Raw genomic sequence first — 25,220 nt, 5'->3', positions numbered from 1 at the left:
CCTATCGCTATCACTTTAAGCCTAAAATGGGTATCATATATAGTGGGTCTAAGTTTAGTGAGTATGAGTAAAACGGATAAAAGAACCAACCCAATAGTTCAAAGGCCTTAGATAAAAAATAAATATCAAATAGACTCTATACAAGTTGAAAGTACAAAACGACCATGATTACAAATAAAAAATATACAAAATATTACCTTATTAAAAATACAAAACAACCCCTATACAAGTTGAAAGTACCAAAAACTTATGGTTTTCCGTTTCTAAAACCTGAAACCTGGTTCTATCTTACCACTTTGACATTTCCGGTTCTAGACCCATTTTAGCCGGTCTCGTTTTTTGAACCAGACTATAATCAGTTCCTATATACCAGTTCGGTTTTCAATCCTACTAAACCATGTTTTCAGGTTTTCCGAGTCCATTTGGGTCGGTTTTGGACCAATTTTCAGGTATTTTTACTTATGTTTTTGATTCATCAACTTAGCTTATTTGATGTTTATATTTCTCATTATTATTTTTATTTCAATTAAATAAATATATAAAAGTCAAATCATCTTATTTTTAAATAGATAAATCAAAAATCTAAATGAAAATATCAACTTCCTTTTAATATGTTGTAAAATTTTCTTTAAATAGTATTTGACAAAAGTTTAATGTTACATTTTAGTAAATAAGTCATGTGCCGTTTGAATATATTTTTATTAGGTGTTAATTAGGAAATTTTTCATAATGATATGAAAACATAATACTATATTGATATGAAAATATAATACGACTGAGTTATGGAAACCACGGTCGGTGTATTTAAACTTTTTATATAGATAAAAAATAATAAATGTCAAAAAATAAACCAAGATATTATCGATTGTAAGTAATTATGAATTAATTTGTTAAGCAAACTAAGCATAATAATATTAGTAGGATATGATTTTGTATTTTCAAAATTTGAATTGAATTTGATTTGTTACTAAAATAGGAAATAATAAAAATATACAAAAATGCCACGTGTCAAAGAAACATTCTAAAAAACTGACACTAGTCATTTTTGGGTTTCATTTATTAGAAGAGGTAGATATGCAACTTGTTACTTTTTATGTTTATAAGGTGTAAAGTTACCTTGGTTTTAACCAAGGTTCTAAAAAGATCGGTATGGTTTTGTCATAATATTAAGGCATGTATTTGATGTCATGTTTTAACAAAATGTCGTCTTAAATCATATATGTATATAAATATAAATAATAGTAGAATATATATATATATATATATATATATATATATATATATATATATATATATATATATATATATATATATATAATTGGCGTCTTATGTTACGTCTTACAAACGACATGGTTCCCCACGGCTCGTAAAAAGCTTAAGGTTTTACATTGTTGCTAAGTAGCACCTAACGTTATTTTGAACCTTGGATTTAATAAAGACTCAAGGTTGTATACTCGTATCTTATTAGAAATATTATTTTCTATTTTTTAAAATGTATTATTGTATTTTCAAAGATTTCGATACTTGAGGATAGAAGGAGTTTGAGGAGGATGGGTCGCTTAAACGTATATTGGGTTTGAATATGAAGGTGTTAGTAGGCCAATTACAACTGTTCGACATATTACATTATCATTGTGTTTTCTTGGCCAATAATATTTCAACTGCCCTTCAAATTTAGAAGATTTGTGTTGGCATCAAATATGAAGGCCCATAAACCCATCATTTTAAAGTTTATTGAAATTTAAACATCATTTTGGTGTTATAAACAATCACCATTTTAATATTTGTGGTTGAAAAATCTCTTAGAAGGTCAAGTAGCACCGTTACTATATAAGTTATATGTATTGTTTATCTTGACCCAATGTTTGTATAGCCCATTAGGCTATGTAAGCTTATGTTTATTATATTTAATGATAGATGATTGATCATTGAAAAAAACCAACAACTTTTATAGTATCAGAATCCTCTTTCCATACAATCTCTCTAAAACCTTAACTTTCTCTTCGACCTTAATCGTCGTTGTCGACTCTCCTTTCATTATATCCTCCTCGTAAGCTTTTTTTTACGTCGGCATCGCCATGACAAACTCTCCCAATCTTGATCTTGGTCAGTTGGTTGGGGATTTTGGGTTTTTCGTGTTAGTATGAATAGGACTTTTTAGGTCTCATTTCATTTATTCCACACCTCAAAATCGTAGCCTTCTCTGTTCACTCCTCTCTTCCTCTGCAATGTGAATTTCGTGATGTTTTCTGAGTGCTTGCTTTGCGTTTATCAGTTTTTACATTGTTATTAGAATGAATGGTAAACGCATTAAATCTCAAGGTAAAGTGCATAAAAACTTCTAAGGACATGAGTTAATGAGTTATTTCTTGTAGTTATTGTCAAGAATTTGAGGTTGGTTTTTAACTTTTGTCTCATCTTTTTAATTCATGAGACACTCTTCTTCTATCTTTCTTACGATCATATATGATCGCAAATGATCAAATTGGTTTCTAGATGAAACTTGGTAATTAAATAATAATTAATAAAATTTATTATTTGTCACTAGCTATTCAATATTAGTTTACATTACTAAACACCAAATGGTTTGTCTATCAAGTTTGAAATACAACATCGCCAACTTCAAGTCATGTATTCCTCTTATCTTCGATTTGGATCGCTTGAATTATGATTCCATGACGTGAAGTCTTTCAAACCTATTGCATAGGTTTTGGCTGAAATAACCAAAGTGGCAGTGATGGGGTGGTATCCAGCGAATTATACAAGTTGAAATCAACGACAAACGAATATAAGAACGAGTTGTTTTACATGTGCTGTAATCTATGTATCTTTCTAATCCTCACATTATAACAATCATAATCAATGAAGAAATATACGTATATATAGCTAAAATAACAGTTCAAATGGTCACTTAATCCTCATGGTCCCTAAAAAGCTTATCCAGTTAGGTCCATCTAAGCAAACCAAACCATTAACCCAACAATTCCAAACTGGGCCCAACTAGTCTACAACGATATTATATTACCATAGATGCCACTATCTACCATGAATAAAAAAACAAAAGCAAAAGATAAATTTCACAACACCATACTCTTTTCATTTCCATTATGCAACATGATCACAAAATACAAACCAACATTAAAAAGAAAAAAAAAATAGCAACATTCCATACCAAAGTTCCCAAACAAACTTGTTTCCATTAATGCAACCTAGTCAACTCTTCTACTCTCTTCATAAGTTCCTCAACCGAAACACTCATAACCTTAGAAATCTCCTCCATTCTACTCCTTCCAAGATCAAGAAACGACTCAATCAAATCCCCATCCAAGAAATTCCTCGAATCCACAGTCTTCTTCTCACTATAAAACGACCTCCATTGTTCATGACTCAACCCCCCAACCCCTTTTATCACCTTCCTCAAATTCGTCTGAAGCCTCTCCATAAACACATACTGATCTTGAGGAAGCGAAGCAATAACACCAATCACACCATTCACAGTTCCAAAGATTATAGTCGGGATCTTCCCCACATCCGAATCAGGAAGACGCATCACAAGTGACCCATGTTGGAATCGGTTCACAAATTCACCCAAATGATATTCACCTACCACTTCTAAACGCCCCCGTTCTTCATCCGTAGCTCCTTCACTGTTTTTACGGACCGTAAAAAGGTTAAAATTGTTTTCAGCTCCCAGGTAAATATCATCATCCAAAATCTCAACCGCCGACATCCAATTCGCGTTGTAGTCGCGGGCCCGCTCCTCTATCGCACCTTCTTCATGCTGAAAATCATACACTTAATCTCGTAAGCCATTTGTTTTTTACTTGATATAAATATCATAAGTTATAACATACCTTGTATATTAAGAGTGAGATTGATTTCATGAGATCACCAACAACAATGAAATCCCCACGAGTTTGTACATAAAGAGCGAGAATATGGCCATGGTGTCCACATTCGGATTGTAATTCGCGGGTCCCATCGTCACGGAGCATCCATTTGTAGAGCTGGATTTTTTGATTTATAGCAGCAAGGAGTTTACCATTGAAAGCATTTAAAGAGTAAACAGCGCCTTTGGTTTCTTTCTCAGCTACTAGCTGTAGCTTCCTATCTTCCACCATGAAAACCAATATGCGCCCCTTTGTTGGCTCATTTTCCTCTGGCATAACATAAGCTGTCCCAACACAGTAATATGCATTGTTATCATCTGAGAAAGAGCAATTCAAAATAGAGCAACCATACTCAAATTGGTCAAGTGAGTAAGTTGAAATGAAATCGAATGTTTGATCATCCAACAACCGGATAAAATGCATCTCAGAATCTTCTGTGCTTGATTGATTGTACTTCAAACTACATATTGCAAATGTCCGAGATTGTTCTTGATGACAGATGCGCCTTGCATGTTCTCCAAGAGGAATTGACCGAATATGAAGCTTCTGAATATCATCGATTGTGCCAATTGTCAACTCACCCTCTTTTGCAATAGCAAGACTGTTAAACAAACAAAATAACCGTGTTAGTGTTAGTGTTAGGATAATACAAAAACATAAAGAGAAAATATATAATCAATCAATCAACCAATCACCTGTCAGGAAAAGCAGCAGAATTGAAAGGGCACATGTGACTGACTTCTTTCAGGTTTACATTGCTGTAGAGTAATTTTTTATTACTGCTGTATATAACTGTTGGTCTATCAGAGGCTGCAAAAACATGTGTGGTACTCTTTGATGAAAATGTCCTCAAAGTTATCGGTTGTGTCCCAAGTGACACCTTTTTCCTGTCTGTTAATTCCCCTGTGCTTGTGTTGAGTAAAAAGTTCAAAAGATGTCCATCTCCAAGTGCACACAACAAGTAAGGTATCTGTAATTAAACATTAAAAAAAAGTTATATACAAATTAATTTGCCCTCAGAGATGAAGATGAAGATGAAGATGAGATGAGAATCATATTCATACCCCTTCAAAGGCACAAAGAAGAACAGAACGCGGTATAATTTCGCCACCTAGATGTTCTTCAGTGATGAGATTTAAATCAGGTAGTGAAAATATCTTGACACTAATATCAGTCCACATCCCAACTGCAGCAAGATTACTATAATTTGGATTTTCACCAATTGGATTTATGTCAAGACATGAGATATCATATTTCAGTTCTGCGTGTTTTTTTTCTACTAAAACACCATCACCAATTTCAAGGTAAACCAGATGGCCACCTCTAGTAGCCAAAAGAACCTGTTATGGAGATTAAAAAAGATTAGTCAAACTTATTTATTAAAAGACCAAAATACCCTTTGGTTATACCTGAGTAGCATTGGCAGTCGCGACATTTATAGAGTAGTCATTGGGTGCATGCCATTCGTTTCGTAGCTCTCCTGAACTTGAACTCACCAGTCTCACTGAGCTTGAAGTAACCTAGAAGAATGAAAATTTAATTAAATGGGGTATAAATATAATAGCAAAAAGTTTAGATGATTATACCTGAACAAGTTGATTATGGATAGCATCATGACAGAATAAAGTTTGTACTTGAGAACAAAAACCTTCAATCTCAGTTTCCTCTAATTCATCCTCTAAATTCATTGCCAATATTCGAGTCTCACTGATGAAGCTAACAACCAAAAATGTGTCATAAATGTCGTCTGTTGCTGATCTTAGTGACCACATTCCTTTGATACCTTGTAGCTCCACAGAGGCCTAAAAATGGAATTTTTTAAATAATCAAACTTACAAAGTATTAGTGTATTATTACCAAAAGAAGATTTACTTAAATCTTTACCTGTTCGTTTATCCCAATTCCATTTCTAACAATGCGAAGGGAACCATCTTTATATGCTCCTGAGCAAGTGACAACTTGCCCTTGACCTTGTCTCTCTAAGTCAACCACACAAAAGTCAACAATTGGACCCAAGTTGACATACCTTTCTAGAACTTCCACGTAAGAGCCTTTTGGATCAGGTTGGAGATTCAACTTAATAAGCTGCAATAAGTAAAAAAAAAATGTTAAATTACATTAGCATTTGACATTATTGATATTGATATGATATTTTTATCTGATGAAAACTTTTACATACCTGGGAATCTCCATAGCTTGAGCCAACATACACGAAAGCATTATCAAGATATGATATAGTAGATGCTATAGAAGTTTCCCCTAGAAGCTCAATTTTGAGTCCAGTAACTCTAAAACAATGAAGAGAAAGCGTATCTTTTAGAGCAATTGGGAACACTATTTAATGGTATATATGATAAAAAGTAGAATTATAAGTTATAACTCACTTTTCTTTCTCATGGGCAATGACAAGCAAGTGAAGAAGGCCACTATGGTCACCAAGTAAATATCTGGAACCATCTGCATCCACCCTTCCATATGCTCTAGTAATAGACTGCAAGTTCATGACACAATGCATCAGTTAAAAATGAAAATATGTTGCCATTTTGTATATTTAGCCTCAAAGATTAGCATCAAATGATTAAAAGAGAAGAAAAGAAAAGATTGTTTGACTTACAGGTCTAATTGGTATTGCTTTAAAAGCAGAGGCACTGCAGTAGACAATTGTCTCTTCCCCAATGATTAATACACCACAAAAAGGTGGTGGAACTGGTATCAGTAAATCAGCCCCATTATCAAGATTGTTCTGAGACCATGGACCTTCAACAAAGTCTTTATCTTTTAAAGAAACCTCATATGTTTTTACATGTCGAGCATCTTTGTTATCCTGAAACCAACAAGTAATGCTATAAGATTCCTGAAATGGTGTTACATTTGTACCAAATTCTTTTTTTATTGTCATTTCTATCATTTAGGCAAGAAAAGAGAGCTCCCCAAAAGATTGAATATAAGAAGGAAGAAAATAATGAAACAACATGAGGGATTCGATTGCAGGTTAACCTGATAAAGAACAACAATTGTAGGCTTTGGACAACCATAGAGAAATTTGATATCCAAAACTTGAAGTTCTTCAAGCCTGATGTTGAAAGCTTCTTTGAGCTGTCCTTTGTTATCGAATGGAATGACCTGAAGAAAAGAGTAGTACTGGTTTCTAAGTGGACTTGAAAAGCTAAATAACCTCAAAAATCAAAAAGATATGCAAGCAAATACCTTGAATAATCCATCATACAGATGGAGTCCAATGAGTCTGCAGTCTGGGTCAATTATGCCTATCTACAAATATCAAACAAGTGGGAAGAAAGATAAGACATTGCAAGATATACTCATATAAGTATGATTCAAACTCAATCATGTATTGCTTTTAAAGCAACTCAATACATACCTGGCCATTGTCTGTAGGTCTTCCTATTCGATCTGACACGTCACCCATTGCTCTATAAAGATGATAAACAAATTTGTAAGACTATGAATGTGTTTTTGAGAATAATATAACTTTGTTCTAGGTCCAAACCTTGTAAGAACCTCATTTGCATCAGCATCCCACTGAAGAACACAAAACTTGTATCTTTCTGTTGCAATAAACAGAAGGTCTTGTGTTTCACCCTTCAATAAAGCAAATATATACATAAAATCATGGTATGAATGATGCAAGAAAAAAAAATGTTATAATATCTTTCTTTGAAAACTATGAATTAATTGACTCACGTGAGGTCTGAAAAGTTCTAGTGTTGCAATTCTTCCATATATTGGCACATCCAACATAGGCTGCATAAAATCAGATTCAGTATTATATCGTAGTTGCAGACATAAACTTTGGATGCACAGTGATTAGAGAAAAAAATGTATGCATAAACCCACCTGCAGGCCTTGAGGAGTGAGTAAATGAATCTCGATTCGTGTACATTTCCTGGAACAAATGAATGTGAACAAAAATTATTCATAAGATTATGCAATTCAGAAGTCCAATTTTACCAAAAAGTAATTGGGAAAAAAAGTTGTGAAATCAATTTCACACAATAAATTCCCAGCCTACATTCTCCCTCTTAATTGCCCAAGGATAAACTTTGAATTCTTAGGTCAATCCCATTACTGATCAAATGGAAAACCAATACACGTGTATTTATATACACATAGACACAAATATGTACAGATAGACGTATTTTGTATATATTTAAACCTTGTTTTCAATTTTAACAGCAAAGGGCTCCTTTCTTCCCACCATGTCTATTATCTCATAGGTAATTGTTTGTTAGCGTACAGCTCCATATATCTCAGAGCAACTAAAGATGTTGACCGAAGCTCAGTATCACCTATAAAGGACTATAAATACTCGAGTGCAAACCTAGTTAAAAGAATATACTCCCCATGTCCCAATCTGAATTAATCTTCTACCATGATCTTTTTGCAAGTAAAACACGATTGTCGTTTTTCAGCCTCTTAAGCAGTAATTATTACATCTTTTTCATGGAAATTTTCAACAGAGTATTAACGAGAGCTCTAATATGATTAATTTTCCTCAAAGAATCATCAAGTTTCACACATAATAGCTCAATTTTCAGCGCCCCCTCCATAACACGCAATCTTTAGCAGATTTTCATAACCACTACGAATTTCAACGAAATTTACGAGGTGAAACCCAAAATACAAAGAGGAAAACTTACGCGATAATAAGATTGAGTTCTTGAGGGCCAGTGAAATTGCCGACGCATGAATGAGTGACATTCGTTGGCTTGTGAGCCGTGACAACGTAATTATACGTACTCATCTCCCTTTACAGGACTGGAGATCTCTTGCTAAAATGGAACCCTAAAACCCTTTCTCTCTCCCTCCTCTCTTCTTCGATTTCTGCAAGCCAAACTAAGGTCGATGCTTACCTATTATTTCGCCGATGCGATGGTCCGTACGACGACGTTTTCGATCGCTACTTAGGGGTTCACTCTGCCGCTAAAGAGTCGCTCTTCTAGATATAAATATGGCTAAAGGGCCCAACTCTTCTAGACCTAACCAGTAACCACACTGCTATTTTTTAACTGGAAAGTGATTATTGTTTACCTTACACATACTTCATACTTGATAACAATATATTTTTATACGAATTAATAACCATTCTAAAAGTATATATTAAAGAAAAAAGCAAAAACATACTTGCATATTGATTTCATAATCGATTTAGTCTTTATATCTTTTTATAATTCAATTAAGTTTCAAAAACTCGTATTAAACTTAACCTTTTTACCTACTCAACATATCATTTAATTTCAAAAACTACACTTTTGATACAGATTTTAAATTTTATTATAAATTTGGTCAAAATTTTACATTTTTTGCATATATTTTAAATTTATTACAATTTTTACCTTTTTGGTCTGGATTTCAGAATTTTGTTATCAATTTATCATAACTGTAGTTTTTTTACAACATTTTTTCTAAAAAAAAATTGAATATGTTTTTTCTTTAAAAAATTCATATTTATACAAAAAAACATATTTTCACATAAAAAAATCTTATATTTTATATATAAAAACTTATTAAAAAAAACCTTTTTGTATATGAAATATCTATTTATAAAAATAGGTATTTGTTAAGTACATAAATATATACAAATCCGTTTTTATAAAAATAAAAATATATAGAAACACATATTTATAAAAATATATATATATACAAACACCTATTTCATAGTAAATGTGTGTGTCTATATATATATATATATATATATATATATATATATATATATATATATATATATATATATATACACACACACACATTAGCCTTTTACCTGTGTCAAACGATGTGTGTGAATAGTTTCTTTCGGTATTATTTATATTCGGTAACAACTATGATTGGACACCCAACTTTGCACAAAAGTAATGAAAAGGTAAACCCCCAACAGTGAAATCTAATTTGCTTTGGAAAAAGGTAACTTATAACTCGGAAATTAATCAATTTTGATAGATTATGCTGAGTTTAAAACAAAAATATAACGTTGTGTTGGTTGAAAAAAATTTGTATGACAATAAATTTTGTTTTTAATTTCAACACGCACATTTTTTTATCTGTAATCAAAATTCATTTTGAATTTTGAATATGAGTTAATCTTTTATGGTATTAATTCTTATGTAACTATTATATAGATTAAACATTTAGAATGATAATTTAATTGTCAATAATTTACTTTTCAAATGATGTTTTTTTTTATCAAAAACATGTTTGTATATATATTTTTTTATAAAACCATGTTTGTATACATTTGTTTATAAAACGTGTTTGACTATATTTTTATAAAATATGTGTTTGTATAAATTTTTTATATAAACGTTTTTGAATACAAATGCGTTTATTATAAAATAGGCGTTTAATATATATATATATATATATATATATATATATATATATATATATATATGTATGTATGTATATATATACATATATATATATATATATATCTTATTTTAATAAAAGAATAGGTTTATTCTCCTTTTGACATGTGTCACCATATTAGGCCTCATAATTAATGCATATTTTATTTTTCTTTTGTCATGTGTCACTCTATTATGTCTCATAATTAATGCATGCCACTTGCTAACCTATTGAATCTCCATTTCAAATTTTAAATTTTAAATTTTCCACTCTAATTACATTAAATTAATAACATTAGAAAGGAAATTAAATAAAATTAACACAAATTATAAAGTGATATAATTATACATATTTATTTAAAGCAATGACTATAATTTTATATAACTAAAAAATCTCTTAATGAATAATTTATTTAAAATAAGTGATTAATAATTTTGAGTTTTTAATATTAAAGTTTAAATTAAGTTTGTAACCGTGGTTCCCACGGGTTATAAACTAGTATATATATATATATATATATATATATATATATATATATATATATATATATATATATATATATATATATCATATCCATTTTTCTTGAATTTTAAGAGGTACCACTTATAAAGCTATCATGTGTAATAATCACATGCAAATAAAAAACTTTCATAAAAATAAATCCTTAGGTGGTTTCCTTCGTTAAGCTCACCAATCAAGGCCCAAATATGGAAATATGTCACCAAAATCTTACGTTCTAAACGTCTCATTCAATCATACTTTTCTAACATATCACCACATTCTTTGTAACTCCTTCCCGGATTCGTCGTTCTAATCATACGCTTCATCTTCTCTGCCTACAAATCTCTTCTCCTTCTCTCTCACACACGACTGATGCCAGTCATTATCTACCTTCACTGAAGGTCGATGTCATATCTTGATGTAGGTTGTTTCAGCATTTGATTTTGTTTACTAAATCTGTTTTGAAGGAATGTTTTGATTTGGGAGGAATTGAATATGATCGGACAATATTCATTTTGATCTTTCTATTTTTAAATTTTTTATCTCCCCGTTCCATATTTTTGTAGAAAAATTTCCAGGTATTTAGTGCAGAAAGATCAAAACTTGATTGTATTGTAAGTAGAAATTGATCTTCAGATCCCATAATTGAAGAATTTGCTTGAAAATAAAAGAAAGAGATGTAAATTGGGGTTTAATCGGTTGTAACCCATATGAAACAGGGTAATCTTTAGAGTTTAGACTCGAGATTGTAGACTTTTTTCCCAAGGCAATTTATCTTTTTTTCTTTCACTTGTAATATACGATGGCTTATTACATGTGTTTTCTTAGATTTCAATCCAATATTTTGATACAAGTTCTCAATTATTTGTCTATGAGATTTATAGATATGATTTTTCTAAGAGAATATGCTTTGAATATTGCTTTGTGTTCTTGAAGTTGAATGATGGGGTGAATGAATCATGATTGTTTTTCTTCAATAGGATAGGCAACTAACTGGCTATGGTAGCCTCAAGTCATCAAATTTAGACCCTGGGTTTGTTCTTTATCTTTCCCTTTGTTTTATAAAGTTGTAGATCAAAATAAGCATTTACCATTTCTCCCTTGAACACTATTGGCTGATTTTGCAGGTTGGCACTTACTCAACATGGCTAAATGTTAGTCGAATTAAACTGGAAGATGCATTAGCCTGATGTCCATTAGGTTTATTAATTTATGCATTAAACTATAAGATTTAGAATATGTTTTAAGTATAATACAGAGTAAATATATAAATTTTAATTGTATTGTTATTAACAGGTGGCCTATGTTTTATGGGTTAGTGATCAAGATGCATATGCATGTGGTTAAAAGTGTTCAACACAATTGTTGTTATTCATGCATGAGGTTTCATTAGCTACATATCATATTATTATTATTATTATTATTATTATTATTATTATTGCAGTTGGAATCCGATGAAATTGAAATTCCGGTTCCATTTCATGGTTGGTTTGATTGCCAAATGGAAGGAATCCAATTTTGTCAAATTCCATGTTTGATGGAAAGAATTCACCATTCGTAGGGATGGGTGGAAGCCAATGAATTCAATTCAATTGTTTTGTAATGATAAGACCAAAATACCCTCTATATATTTATTAGAATGAATAAAAATGAAGAATTTATTCTTTAAGTAAAAACTTTATGTTTATATAACTCTTATTATTGATTTCGTTTCATATGGAACCAACCAGACACATGAACTCAACATTTCTTCATACTCCAATCTTGACAGATTCTATTCTTTTCATAATCATTCCACAAACCAAATGTCTATTTAATATCATATTTTGTTCATATTATATACTAAGCAGAACTCAAACAAAACCTTCACTCATGCATCAATTGAGTGACCTTGCTGGTAGGAGGAATCTTGATGTTTTGACTATTGTCCCCATTCTTACAGTTAAGTATGTATTCATTTAAGCAAATTTAAATTGAATCATTAAGATTATTAGTTTTGTGTTTACCCTTAAAGTAATTATTTTATCTTACCAATTAACAAAAAAAGCAATGCTACATCACAAGAACAATTTGCTTTAGATTCCAGAGTCAAAACTACTATTTAATCGTGAAGAATTGGAAAATCATTATATTTCTTCAATATACATCGTGCCATAAAACCAAAAACTATTTTTCTTCCACTTGAATAAATACTAAAGAAAGAACATTATGAGCTTCTTATAAAATAAATATTTGACACATTCCAGATAAGCTAGCGAATGCATTTTTTTCTATAAGTTTTATCAAATGATTTTATAAAAGTTGAGGCTTTTCATAATGGCAAAACTACACCTCACGCCATGGCATGACTTGACGCGCCTTTTAGAACACTGGATATATTAGATGAGATAAAAAGAGTATATGAGATTATGTGAGACTGAACAGAGATGAGATATAACAAAGTATATGATATTGTGTAAAAATGAGGTATAACGGAGTATACGAGACCGGGTATACATGAGATATACCAAGCATATGAGATTGGGTAGAGAGGAGAAATAAACAAGTATATGAGATTGATTGGAGATGAGATGTGATAGAGAATATAAGATTTACCAGAGATGAGTTGTGATAGAGTATATTAACAGAGTATGAGATGAGTTGGAAAAGTGACTATGAGGACGAGTATGAATTAAGAGAAAGAGAGTTAATAAAAGATATGAAAATAACTCACTAGACCTAGTGTATGATATAGTAGAGATTTATGTTTTGCAGGTTCAAGTTTTAGTATTCGTGGTACCGAAAGACAAGACATGAGCACAAGATCAAGATTTAAAGCAGGATACTATTTTCTATTCTTCATTTTATATAAATAGATAGAATTTTATTGTGCTCATTTGATTTAACATGGGATGTAAAAAACTTTAAAATTTTGAGTATATTTTCTGCAACTGTAAATAAAATTGTAATAATTTTTATAGATTAGATGTTAGAGATCGAGGATGTCACATTATTGACAACCAACTACTACGTATCTGAAAGACCACGTAGCAACTACCTCAAACGTGGCTCAATCTGAGAAGAAGACACGTGGTGGGAGGTGATTGTGTTGGTGAAGTCGTCTCTTGTGGCTTAAACATGTGATACACCTTTAACCGAAATTTAGGGTTCATATATACTCATCCATGTGTTTTTGTGGAGTTCGATGAAAGCATATTTGTGTTTCTATATAGGTTTTTTTTAAATGTCCGATGAAAAATAAGCATGCACGAGCTTTATCATGGAGCTATCAAATCTCCACGGGAACACCTTAATAGGGTAGTCAACAGAAAAATAACGTTAATCGGTCCAACATATAATATATCATTTACATCGACAAAAAAAATATAAACATATTGTTATTATATATACAAATTAGAATACATTATTCACATAATAAAACCCACATTACTATTTCTAATAATTACCCCTTTAACAATTGTATAAATCTTTTATATATCAAACTGTAAAAATGATCATTAGTTGTAAGTCACGGTCTATTTTAGTATTTTTGATATTTGTTGGCTACCCATAAAAACAAAATAGTTATTCATTACAATGACCTTAAAAGGTCGACTCATATTTCAAGACACCCACATTTTATTGCATTCTAAAAAATGACCATTTGTCCACTAAGAAAGTACAGTGAATTAGTGTGGCGGATATGACCTTTTTGAACTATGTTAAACTCTCGTGATGATCAACAAAATTTACGACACAACTAGTTCTAAATTGGAACTCGGTTAAACTCTTGTGTTCATCAACAATATTCTCGACAACACATTTTAAAGATTAAAATTCATTGATTAACGTTCGGGAGAGGTACTTGGCCTATTTAAGAGAAATATTGATGTTGTGGGGTTTGGAGTTACTTTGACATTGTCCATGTCGTTGTTTATTCTACCATTGATGGTAAGCCGCCAAGTGTATTTTGAGAACATTGTTGATTAATCAAAACAGTATATTTATATATCAATTTTGGCAATACATGAAGTTCTTCCAACATGATTTCGCATATTTCTCAAAATCATTATTGAAAGAAGCATACGATAAAGTCGATGAATCTTCACTAGAATCAGAAATCAGGCTCAAAGGAATAGTTGTGGGCAATGAAGAAGAACCGTTGGAAATGGAAATAGAAGTAGGCAGATGAAAGGTAGTTTTTTTACTTCTTCATCCGTTTGTACTTATTTTATAAGTTTTGAGCATACGTATTATCGTGTTTTGATCAAGAAAAAATATTTCATGTAATTTTGGTTAATGTTAGTGTATCCCATATTGTACGACGTTGTTCCTTAAAAATTGATATTACTAGATTTATGGTCTGTTGCCGACCTAAAGTTATGAAATTTTATGTGTTCAAGTTTCTAAACGTTTAATTATGGTATTAGAACTAGCGTATAACTTTTCGAAGTGATAAGGATGATTACGCATCTAAACCTTCTCTATTTTAAATTTCTCGTCTCAAACAACTACCACGACATATATAATGTCATGGTGATGACACGTGGTGGATTAGGAAACGATAATGGAAATCGTCAGCCTGAGCCGCGAGTGATTGAGTGTGCACCAGAGGTAGCAACTGCACCTATGCCAATCACGATGACAGGAGTACAAGCAATGATGATAGACCGTCAGATGGATGAGACAAGGCGTTTACTCCAGGAGAATGGAAGAGAACCTACTACACCCGTCGTACAATGTGAGCTGGAAGAAGATCCGTAAGAAGAAGGAGACTACAGTAGAATTGTTAGTCGTGATGAACCTCGATTGGTTAGGAGAAATAATCTAGATAGAAGGGTTGAACAAGACGGATGCAAGTATAAGGACTTCAAAGGTGCCAAGCCACCAATAGCCTAACACCAATAGGAGTCCTGGAATGGATCTCCAAGATGGAAATGGTGGTTAAGAGCTACGACTGCAGCGACTGACAGAATACCATATTAGCGGTCATATTGAATCGAGTCCGACTAACCTACGAAGTAAGTTCGACGTAGCGTACGACTTTTGATTAAAGGAAAAGACAATCGAAGCGACTAACAGAAGTATCACGATTTTCGCTAAAAATTTAGTAGCCTGTAGCCAAAAGTTATACATGCTAAAATGTGATTGTATCACATTAGAACATGAAGGAAGGTATCTTTCATGTTAAGAGTTTGCTCAAAGAGACATGAGTCTAACCGTTGCATCATACGATGAGAAGTCATTAGAACATGAACCATCAGTATGTTACAGTAGTCAAAGTAAGACCTTAATTTAGGTTAAGAAAGAGCAGGAGCCTCCAATGGAGATCAAATTTAGAAGGAAGAGTAGGTGCAACACCATCAACGGTCAAGAAGTGTAAGAGTTAGAAACTCGTTAGAAAAGACCAGAGAGTTACGATTATCACCTTGGATAAAAGGGTAACGTGCGGAGTCATTATACAAGCCATGTTTTGTTGATGATTCCAGGACGTAATCATACTAAGGGGGAGATAATTGTAACGCTTGCAAATTCGGGCTAGTCAATTTAGAGATAATAAGCATCAAAAATGACTTTTTTATAGAAGATTATTTAGGAGAAATCATGTTAACAGAAGTTATAATGTATGTCACAATGATTCCGTACATATAAAGAACGTTAAAATCCAACTTTGAATGAAGAAGTTATGCTTCTTCGAAGTTTCGCGATTAAACCAGCACGACTCTTCATATCGTAAAAAGTGAATTTTTGATAAATCATTTTTTAGCATAAGAGACTAAACGAAATTCATATTAGTCGTTAGACCAAGAGCGTGCATATGGAGAACGTCCAAATATGAGTTCAGTAGAGGAAGTTATGATTTTTCGAAGTTTCAGCGTAACAATATACAACTCATAAATCTAATTTTAGATCGGTTGATTTTTAGCCAAAATGATCTAAGCGAAAATTGAAGATCTCATTAATAAGAGTTTAACAATAAAAAGACAGTCTATAACGGAGTCCGTATGTGGAAGTTATGAATTTTACACGATCATTAACAATGTAATCTTCTTAGACTATTAAATTTAAGATCGGTACAGAATTAGCCTATGGGGTCAAAAGGAAAGTTGTAGATCTCGTTGATAGTTATGTGTAGATATAAATGACGTTAAAAAATGGAGTTCGTATGCAAAAGTTATGAATTTTTGAAGATATGCAGTTTTACCTATGTCCGGTGCCACGTGTCAGCACCCGAGGCGAAACCTTGGTGCCTACGCAAGCTCACGACATGAGAGGTATGTCTCACGACGAGAGGCTCATAAACAACCTATAAATAGATGCTTTTACCTCATTTTTTTCATCACAAATCTCTCCCAAACATTCATCTGTCTTTATAGATCCCGTTTTCTGAAGTTTTCGGGGGTTTGGAGTATCTTAGCAAGTCTCTGAGGCGTCAGAAATCCTACAAAATAGAAGCTATCGAGTCGAGATTCTGGCAGCGCAATTCCCAACTTTTCGCTAGAAACTTTGTAAGTTGAGCTACACTTATTACGCTTTAAGTGTAACTTATGTTTACGTTCATTATCGTTATTATGAACCTATAAACAAGATTTACCAGTGATTTCAAGTCGTTATATTGATTGATCTACTTACGGGGATGATGACAAGACTAGATTTAATAAGGTGTTTAAAGTGAGATTTCCAAACAGTAAACTTTGTATACCAAACATACCCTACCTCCGATATGATATTACTTGGTTGTCCCTTATTAACTATAGATCAGTAGACATTGTGTGACAACCCTATATTTTTCCAAAAGCAATGTAACACTCAAAAGTCAAATACAACGAAAACTAATTGGAATCAACGAAATTAATCTCAAAAATAAAGTGTTCAAAATATCTAAATTGGGATGCATCAAATATTAGATATTGTGCCAAGGTTTCCAAAAATATAAAGAACATTCGAAACCGGGTTATATTGAAGAAACTATAACCACTCAAATATTTACGACACACCCGGTAAAACACCATTTAACGTAAAAAGTTAAATTCCAATAAAATGCATTTTAGCCTTAATTATCTAAACAAAAGTTGTAGAGTTCGTTAAACTGTAAGCGTACATAAAAAGATCGCCCAAATTGGACCTCGTATGAAGAAGTTACGAATTTTCTAAGTTTCGTAACAGTAGTAGAGAGCTAAAAACTCGAATTGAAGATCGAACGATATTTAGCTAACGCAACCTAAACGAGAGTTGAAGGCCTCCACATCAGGAGTAAGATGATAAAAAGACAAACGAAAACAGACGTCGGAAAAAAAACTATGAATTTTTAACGGACTTTAGCAGTCCCGGCCTATTAAAAACATAGCATTAAAAATAAAGTCAAAACTAGCCGACAGAGTCTAAATGAAAGTTGTAGAGCATAATCTCACCTACGCGTGGATATAAAGAACGCGAAAAACGGAGCCCGTACGTGAAAGTTACGGAATTTAGAAGATGGAAGCCAGAATTACGCCCAGCGTAATTCAGGAGTACGCCCAGCGTACTCAGGTGCAGGGTCGAGTCCCATCGGCTACAAGCTCTATGCCTAGCTAGACCCGAGTCGTAAGCCATGACGCAAAGTTACGCCCAGCGTACTCGCGCTTTCGGCCCTATAAATAGAAGGCATAACCTCCGGATTTTAGCACACCTCTCTCAAAATTTCACTCACTCTCACACACTCTTACGTACCAGAGACCATCCCGACACCCTCGGTTCCACACTCGAGCCCCGACGAAGGTTTTACGCCACCGAGATCCCCAAGAAGCTCGAAGACGCAGCTTTCTGCGGTTGAAGTTCTGCTCGACTCTAGTCCCACTCTCTTCAAACCGAGCAAGTGAGTTCATACCCCAATTTTTCAAGTCTTTTCATGTTTTAGGGGGGGGGGATACAAGTACAATACAAGAAAACGTATCGTTTTATATAAACTTAAATGCAACATCTATCTTATTGTTTTTTTTATACCAACATCTTAGTTTACGTATAAAGTTTAGTGTATCACCAAGTTATTTTCACCAAATGGAACATACTTTCTGAAAAACTATAATGGGTATAGTTTGCGAGTTATTCATAGATTCTTATGTATACATCTTGAAAAACGAAATACTTTCATCTAAAGTGAAATAAAGACTTTCTTATCGTAAATCTATTTATACCAAGTGATGTGAGATATTCAAACTTCAACGTACTCTTATGTATACATTTCAAGTCCTGTATTATAAGCCATAATCTCTTGGAGGGAGAGCGTGATACTTGTGTATAGATCTATACGGGATTGACAACCCCGCACCTAAACTGTTAGCTACAGTTAGACCGGCAGGTCTGGGGTGACAAAAGTCATAACACTACAACACCTGAAGAATGTTGTTACAGGCAGTCTGTGTCAATAGTATGGTTATAAGACTCATATGAAAGTATAAAAACAAGCTTGATTTACGAGATTCATACATGCATTCAATATTTACATTATTTTGAGTACAAAACTTATCTTTATCATTTAAATACGAAAGATACTAACGCCCTCCAACCGTGGGAACTTTTCAAACTATATGTGGAAAATATTGGATTTTCTGAAAGCCACGTTCATCGATTTTCTTCCAAAAAGACATACTTTTTCAGTACAAAACATTTATGAACTCACCAACTTTATTGTTGACACTTTTTCGAAACCACTTGTATTTCTCAGGGAATCAGTAATACAGGTAACTACCAGCTTTTGAAGAAGGAACGCTAAAGGCGTTTATTATCAAACATTTTAAATCATCATATTGCAATATTCTTTTGGAAACATGTATAACGCAACAATGTACGTTTTTATTATATATATGATGGTTGTATTACTTTCTTTACGATATTCAATTGTTATGGTACTACGTGAAGTCATCCACCCCCGAATGTTTCCGCCATTCTGGTTTGGGGGTGTGACACATTGGTATCAGAGCATTGTTTATAGTGAACTAAGTATATCGAACCACATAAGAAATACAAACTATAAATGCAAAGGGGAGCAAAAACCCTCTGACAAAACGTTTTCATAAACAATATATTTTCTTTTAAAAATATACATTTTTACTCGGATGCATCGGTCTCGTATCATAACAAAGTTTTCTAAAAAGTATTAAGGCAAGTTGCGACACTACGATTGGGCCTCGAGGTATGTAATCAAATCGTGAATAAATATAGCCTGATCAACTATATTTATCCTGGATTTGACCAACGTACATTGAGGAATGGTCGTAGTGGACAACAAGTCAAAAACTTACCAAATAAAATTTCTAGACTCGCAAAATTTGAAATACTATAGGAGTATTGTTATAAAATAATGGGACGATGAAAAACCTGCACACCATAAGATATAGTTAAACTTAGGATGCCGTTAAATAGAAATTTCTTTTCTTATAAATTTCTCATACCTCTATCCTAGTACAGACAAATGGCCGGATTCCATATACCGGGAGATCCCTACTACCCAAACCAAGGTAACGGCGGATGGATAGAAGAAGATCCGGAAGAAGACCCGGAGGAAATCGAAGAGGAAGTCGAAGAAGAATTTGAAGTCGAAGAGGAAGTCGGAGAGGAATTCGAAGTCGACGAGGAGGTCGAGGAGGAAGAAGAAGCTACTGATGGAACAGACTCCGAGCTGGAAGTAATCGACCCTCCCGCTCACCGTCCTCCCGAAGTCAGAATAGGTTACCAAGGTCCCATTCCCATTTGGGGAAGCCATCTTTACCATTGGAGCCGTCAACTAGGTGTACGTCCTCCCTTTGGCATGTGTTGGGAGTTTTACAATGTCAGTGGGGGAGGCTCAGCTGATCGAGCACTTCCCGTTATTGTGGGCACAATAGCCACCCATAACTACCAGTCAGACATGCAAGCGGCCAGAATCCGTGAGGTCAATGCTGCTACATAGGGTAACGCCGCAGACATCCGTCGTCTGGACGGACTACACGAAAGTACCCAACTCCACACAGGGACGCTTCAAAGCCAAATGGTGACAGCACTGGCAGAAATAAAAGAGATGAAGGAACAACAAGCAGTTCTTGAAAGGCGCCTAATGAGGGTCAAGCAGTCGGATGTCGAGTCTAGCTCCAAACGCACAACACGCCGCAAGTAGAACTTGCCCAACTCCAACAATTTTGATATAGAATAGGACCTCGGATAAAGTTTTTCTTATTTCCTTTGAACTTGCAATCGGAGACCTCTAGATAGGTCAGATTTTCCTAAACAGGAAGCATAATGTAACGCACCGTATGTGTGACATATATATATATATATATATATATATATATATATATATATATATATATATATATATATATATATATATATATATGAAGTACTTCTTTGCATACCTCTCGAAACTTATAGGATTATCTAAATTGCTATATCTACTTTGAAACCATAAACTAAAGTCAAAACAAATTACAAGATAAACTAACCCTCTAGTACACGATTGTCAAATCATTAGAAACTTATAGTGTTCATTATTATTTCTCTACTAGAACATGCCTCCTCATAGATCATCACGCAGAAACTCAGCTCCAACACCACCTCCACCGCCCCCTCCAACTATGGATGCAGCTATGTTCCAAACTGTTGTAACAGCCGTTGTAACCGCAGCAATGGCACAAATGAGTAACAACGGGTTAGGAGGAGGAATAAACAACTTTACAAATGGCCAAAGCCAAGGCCGTTCTGGGGTATGTACTTACAAAGACTTCACCAACGGAAAACCTATTCCCTTTTATGGGACTGGGGGAGTGATGGCTCTATTCCAATGGATAGAGAAAACGGAAGTTGTGTTCGAAATTTGTGCATGCCCTGAAAAAAGCAAAGTAAAATTTGTCGCCTTTACTTTCTCCAAACGAGCCCTGACGTGGTGGAACGGCCACGTCAAGACACTAACCCTAGTGGTGGCGAACTCCATGGGTTGGGAAAACCTGAAACGAATGCTCCTACGAGAGTACTGCCCAAGAGGCGAGATTCAGAAGCTCGAACAGGAACTGTGGGGCCTTACGATGGTAGGCTCGGACATCGCAGGCTATACCAACAGATTCAGTGACTTGATAATACTTTGCCCAGGAATGTTGATCCTGGAAAGCCAAAAGGTGGAAAGGTATATCTGGGGACTATCACCCCAACTTCGAGGGAGTGTGTTAGCCTCCAAACCCATGACATTCGACAACGCCAAGGAACTGGCGCAATCTCTCATTGATCATGGTGTCTGTCAAGGCGTCACGACTATCGTCGCTGAACCAATCAAAGGGAACCACAACAACGATAACAATGCCAACAACAACAACAAGAAGAAGTTCTGGAACAAGAGAAATGGGCAAACTTCACAAGAATCTTCAAAGAAACAAATGGTGGCGGTTCATGCTGCTACTGCTCCCACTATAACTCCTGCTACCCCTGCACCAACGAAACAATATGATGGGAACCTGCCAAAGTGCAGCAAATGCAACTACCATCACCACGGTAATTGCTGCGAGATGCACTGTAAAAACTGCGACAGGAAAGGGCACACTGCCCGTTTCTGTAAGGCACCGGCGCGACCAATCACTCAAGTTCCTGGTACTGGAATAAGCCAGGCATGTTATGGGTGTGGAGAAACTGGGCACTTCAAGAGGGATTGCCCCAAGGCAAAGAATTCTGGCGGTGTTGGGAGAGTGCTGGCGATAGGACAAAATGAAGCAGTGGCTGACCCCACAGTAGTTACGGGTACGTTTCTCCTCGACAACATTTATGCATGCATACTCTTTGACTGCGATGCGGAGAGAAGTTTTATGAGTCAAAAATTCAAACACCTACTTAATCAAAAACCCCAACCACTCAATAAAATATTCACTGTAGAAATGGTAAACGGTAAAACGGAAAACGCAAGCGATATGTACGTAGGGTGCACATTAAATTTAAACGAGCACTTATTTCAAATCGATCTTATGCCCATTTCGATAAGAAGTTTTGATGTCATCATCGGTATGGACTGGTTAAGCCTTCACCATGCCGATATACTTTGTCACGAAAGGGACATTCGCCTCAATCTGCCAAACGACAAAACTCTTATCATTTATGGTGACAAACCTAGTACAAATTTACAAATCATCTCCTGTGTTAAAGCACGGAAATATCTTCGCAAGGAATATCATGCCTTTCTAGCTCACGTAGTAGACCAGAAACAAGAATCGAAGAACATTAAAGACATTCCAGAAGTCTACAACTTCCCAGAAGATCTTCCAGGGATCCCACCAGAACGCCAAGTCGAGTTCAGAATCGACTTAATTCCCGGAGCTACTCCAGTAGCAAAGTCGCATTACCGTCTAGCCCCAGCCGAGATGCAGGAACTGTCCAGTCAATTGAACGAGCTGCTGAGCAAGGGCTTCATCAGACCGAGCTTCTCACCATGGGGAGCACCGGTCCTATTCGTGAAGAAGAAGGACGGATCTTTTCGTATGTGCATCGATTACCGGGAGCTGAACAAACTCACGATCAAGAACCGATATCCCCTACCGCGCATAGACGATTTGTTCGACCAACTACAGGGAGCAAGCTACTTCTCAAAAATCGATCTAAGATCTGGTTATCACTAACTGCGAGTGCTGGAAGGAGACATCCCCAAAACGGCATTCCGAACACGCTATGGTCATTACGAGTTTGTAGTGATGCCCTTTGGATTGACAAATGCACCAGCAGTGTTCATGGACTTGATGAATCGGGTATGTCGTCCCTTCCTGGATAAATTCGTGATCATGTTCATAGATGATATACTCATCTATTCAAGAAGCAAGGAAGAACACAGTTAACACCTCTGCCAAGTCTTGGAAACATTGAGGGCAGAAAAACTATACACAAAATTTTCAAAGTGTGAGTTTTGGATTCGGGAAGTAGATTTCCTAGGTCACGTAGTAAGCAAAGAGGGGATACATGTGGATCCTTCTAAGATCAAGGCAATAGAAAATTGGACGATCCCGAGAACCCCAACAGAAATCCGGCAATTTTTGGGACTCGCTGGATATTACCGAATGTTCATACAAAACTTTTCGAAGATTGCTAAGCCACTTACCACCCTAACTCAGAAGAGTGTGACCTTCAACTGGGGAGAAAAACAAGACATCTCGTTTCAAACACTAAAGCGGGCCTTATGTAGTGCGCCCATTCTAACCTTACCGGAAGGAACGGAGGACTTCGTGGTCTATTGTGATGCGTCAAACCAAGGACTTGGGTGTGTCCTGATGCAACGAGGGAAGGTCATCGCCTACGCCTCAAGAAAACTAAAGACGCACGAAGTAAACTACACAACGCACGATCTCGAGCTAGGAGCAGTCATTTTCGCTCTAAAGATATGGAGGCACTATCTCTACGGCACAAAATGTACAATCTTCACCGATCATAAAAGCCTCCAACATATCCTCAACCAGAAAGAACTCAACATGAGACAAAGACGGTGGGTAGAACTACTAAATGATTACGAATGCGAAATTCGATATCATCCCGGAAAGGCTAACGTAGTGGCCGATGCACTCAGCCGGAAGGAATACTCGGGCCGCAGAGTGAAGTCTCTAACTATGACAATCCATTTGTAACGCCTGTGTTTCCGGGCTTGCCATTTTTAGCAATGTAATAGTCTAGGTTAACCTTTGTAACCCGTTTTGAAATAATAAGATTGTATTATTTAAGTATTGTGTGTTTTGTGCTTAATTGCTTAATTATGTGGTTTGATTAATTAAGAATAAAAATAAGCGTCAAAATTTAAGTGTAAAATAAACTTGATATTTTTGGTTAATGTTGTAGTAGTTGAAACGAGGTTTCCGAATATATATAGAACGCCCAAATCTGACTTCGTATGAGGAAGTTATGATTTATTGAAGTTTCGACTTAGCGGTGTGCAACCCGAAATACTCGATTTGAGATCGAGCGGTTTTTAGCCGAAGCAATCTAAACGAGGATCGAAGGTCTCGTTGTTGGTATCGAAGCGATAAAAAGTTAGGCGAGAACGGACGTCAAACGAAGAAGTTATGAATTTATAACGAAGTTTTTCTGTCGCGGCCTATTAAAAATAAATAATAAACAATAAAATCAAAATTAGCCGACGGAGTCTAAACAAAAGTTGTAGAGCGTAGTCTCACCTTCGCGTGGATATAAAGAACGTCGAAAACGGAGTTCGTATGAAGAAGATATGAATTTCCAAAGTTTATTAAATATTTTGTAATTAAATTTAATTGAAAATTCGGAAGCATTATCCGAAGGAGTCACCGGTCTGATCCGAGGTACGCCCCACGTACTCGTGTATGCCCCGCGTACTCCGAAGGTGTCGACACTCGTAGCAAGTGGCTCGGATGACGCATGCAATGACGATTTCGGAAGCAGTACGCGCCGCGTACTGCAGTACGCCCCGCGTACTCCGAGGCTCCAGCCTCCTATAAATAGGATCCGAAGGCAGCCGAGTCTTTTGTTCATTTTCTCTCTTCTCTC

At 34.9% G+C, this 25,220-nt stretch overlaps 1 protein-coding gene across 1 annotated transcript; it reads right to left on the bottom strand.

Moving 5' to 3' along the window:
* Positions 1-3,075: 3,075 nt before the first annotated feature.
* Positions 3,076-8,838, bottom strand: LOC111880704 (DNA damage-binding protein 1). Its single transcript, XM_023877125.3, has 17 exons — positions 8,549-8,838; positions 7,746-7,794; positions 7,593-7,652; positions 7,399-7,490; positions 7,270-7,321; positions 7,098-7,160; positions 6,888-7,013; positions 6,505-6,714; positions 6,275-6,381; positions 6,070-6,178; positions 5,775-5,975; positions 5,477-5,692; positions 5,300-5,410; positions 4,955-5,230; positions 4,586-4,860; positions 3,855-4,491; positions 3,076-3,781 (listed from the first exon to the last, which is right to left on the bottom strand). Exons 1-17 carry the CDS (start codon positions 8,650-8,652, stop codon positions 3,200-3,202), a joined length of 3,270 nt encoding a protein of 1,089 aa, XP_023732893.1. The 5' UTR covers positions 8,653-8,838; the 3' UTR covers positions 3,076-3,199.
* Between the last annotated feature and the right edge of the window lie 16,382 nt (positions 8,839-25,220).

Source organism: Lactuca sativa, chromosome 7, assembly GCF_002870075.4.
Source record: "Lactuca sativa cultivar Salinas chromosome 7, Lsat_Salinas_v11, whole genome shotgun sequence".
NCBI lineage: Eukaryota > Viridiplantae > Streptophyta > Magnoliopsida > Asterales > Asteraceae > Lactuca > Lactuca sativa.
Note: the sequence above shows the minus strand (reverse complement) of the source record. Positions and strands in the feature narration are given on the sequence as shown.

Bases quoted from the DNA above. Each gene is read 5' to 3' on its own strand.
- LOC111880704 (XM_023877125.3), bottom strand. From the start codon at position 8,652: ATGAGTACGTATAATTACGTTGTCACGGCTCACAAGCCAACGAATGTC. The intron at 6,382-6,504 runs GTAAGTCAAACA...ATGAACTTGCAG, and splicing joins AAGCAATACCAATTAGACCT to TCTATTACTAGAGCATATGG. The intron at 5,231-5,299 runs GTATAACCAAAG...TCTCCATAACAG, and splicing joins CGACTGCCAATGCTACTCAG to GTTCTTTTGGCTACTAGAGG.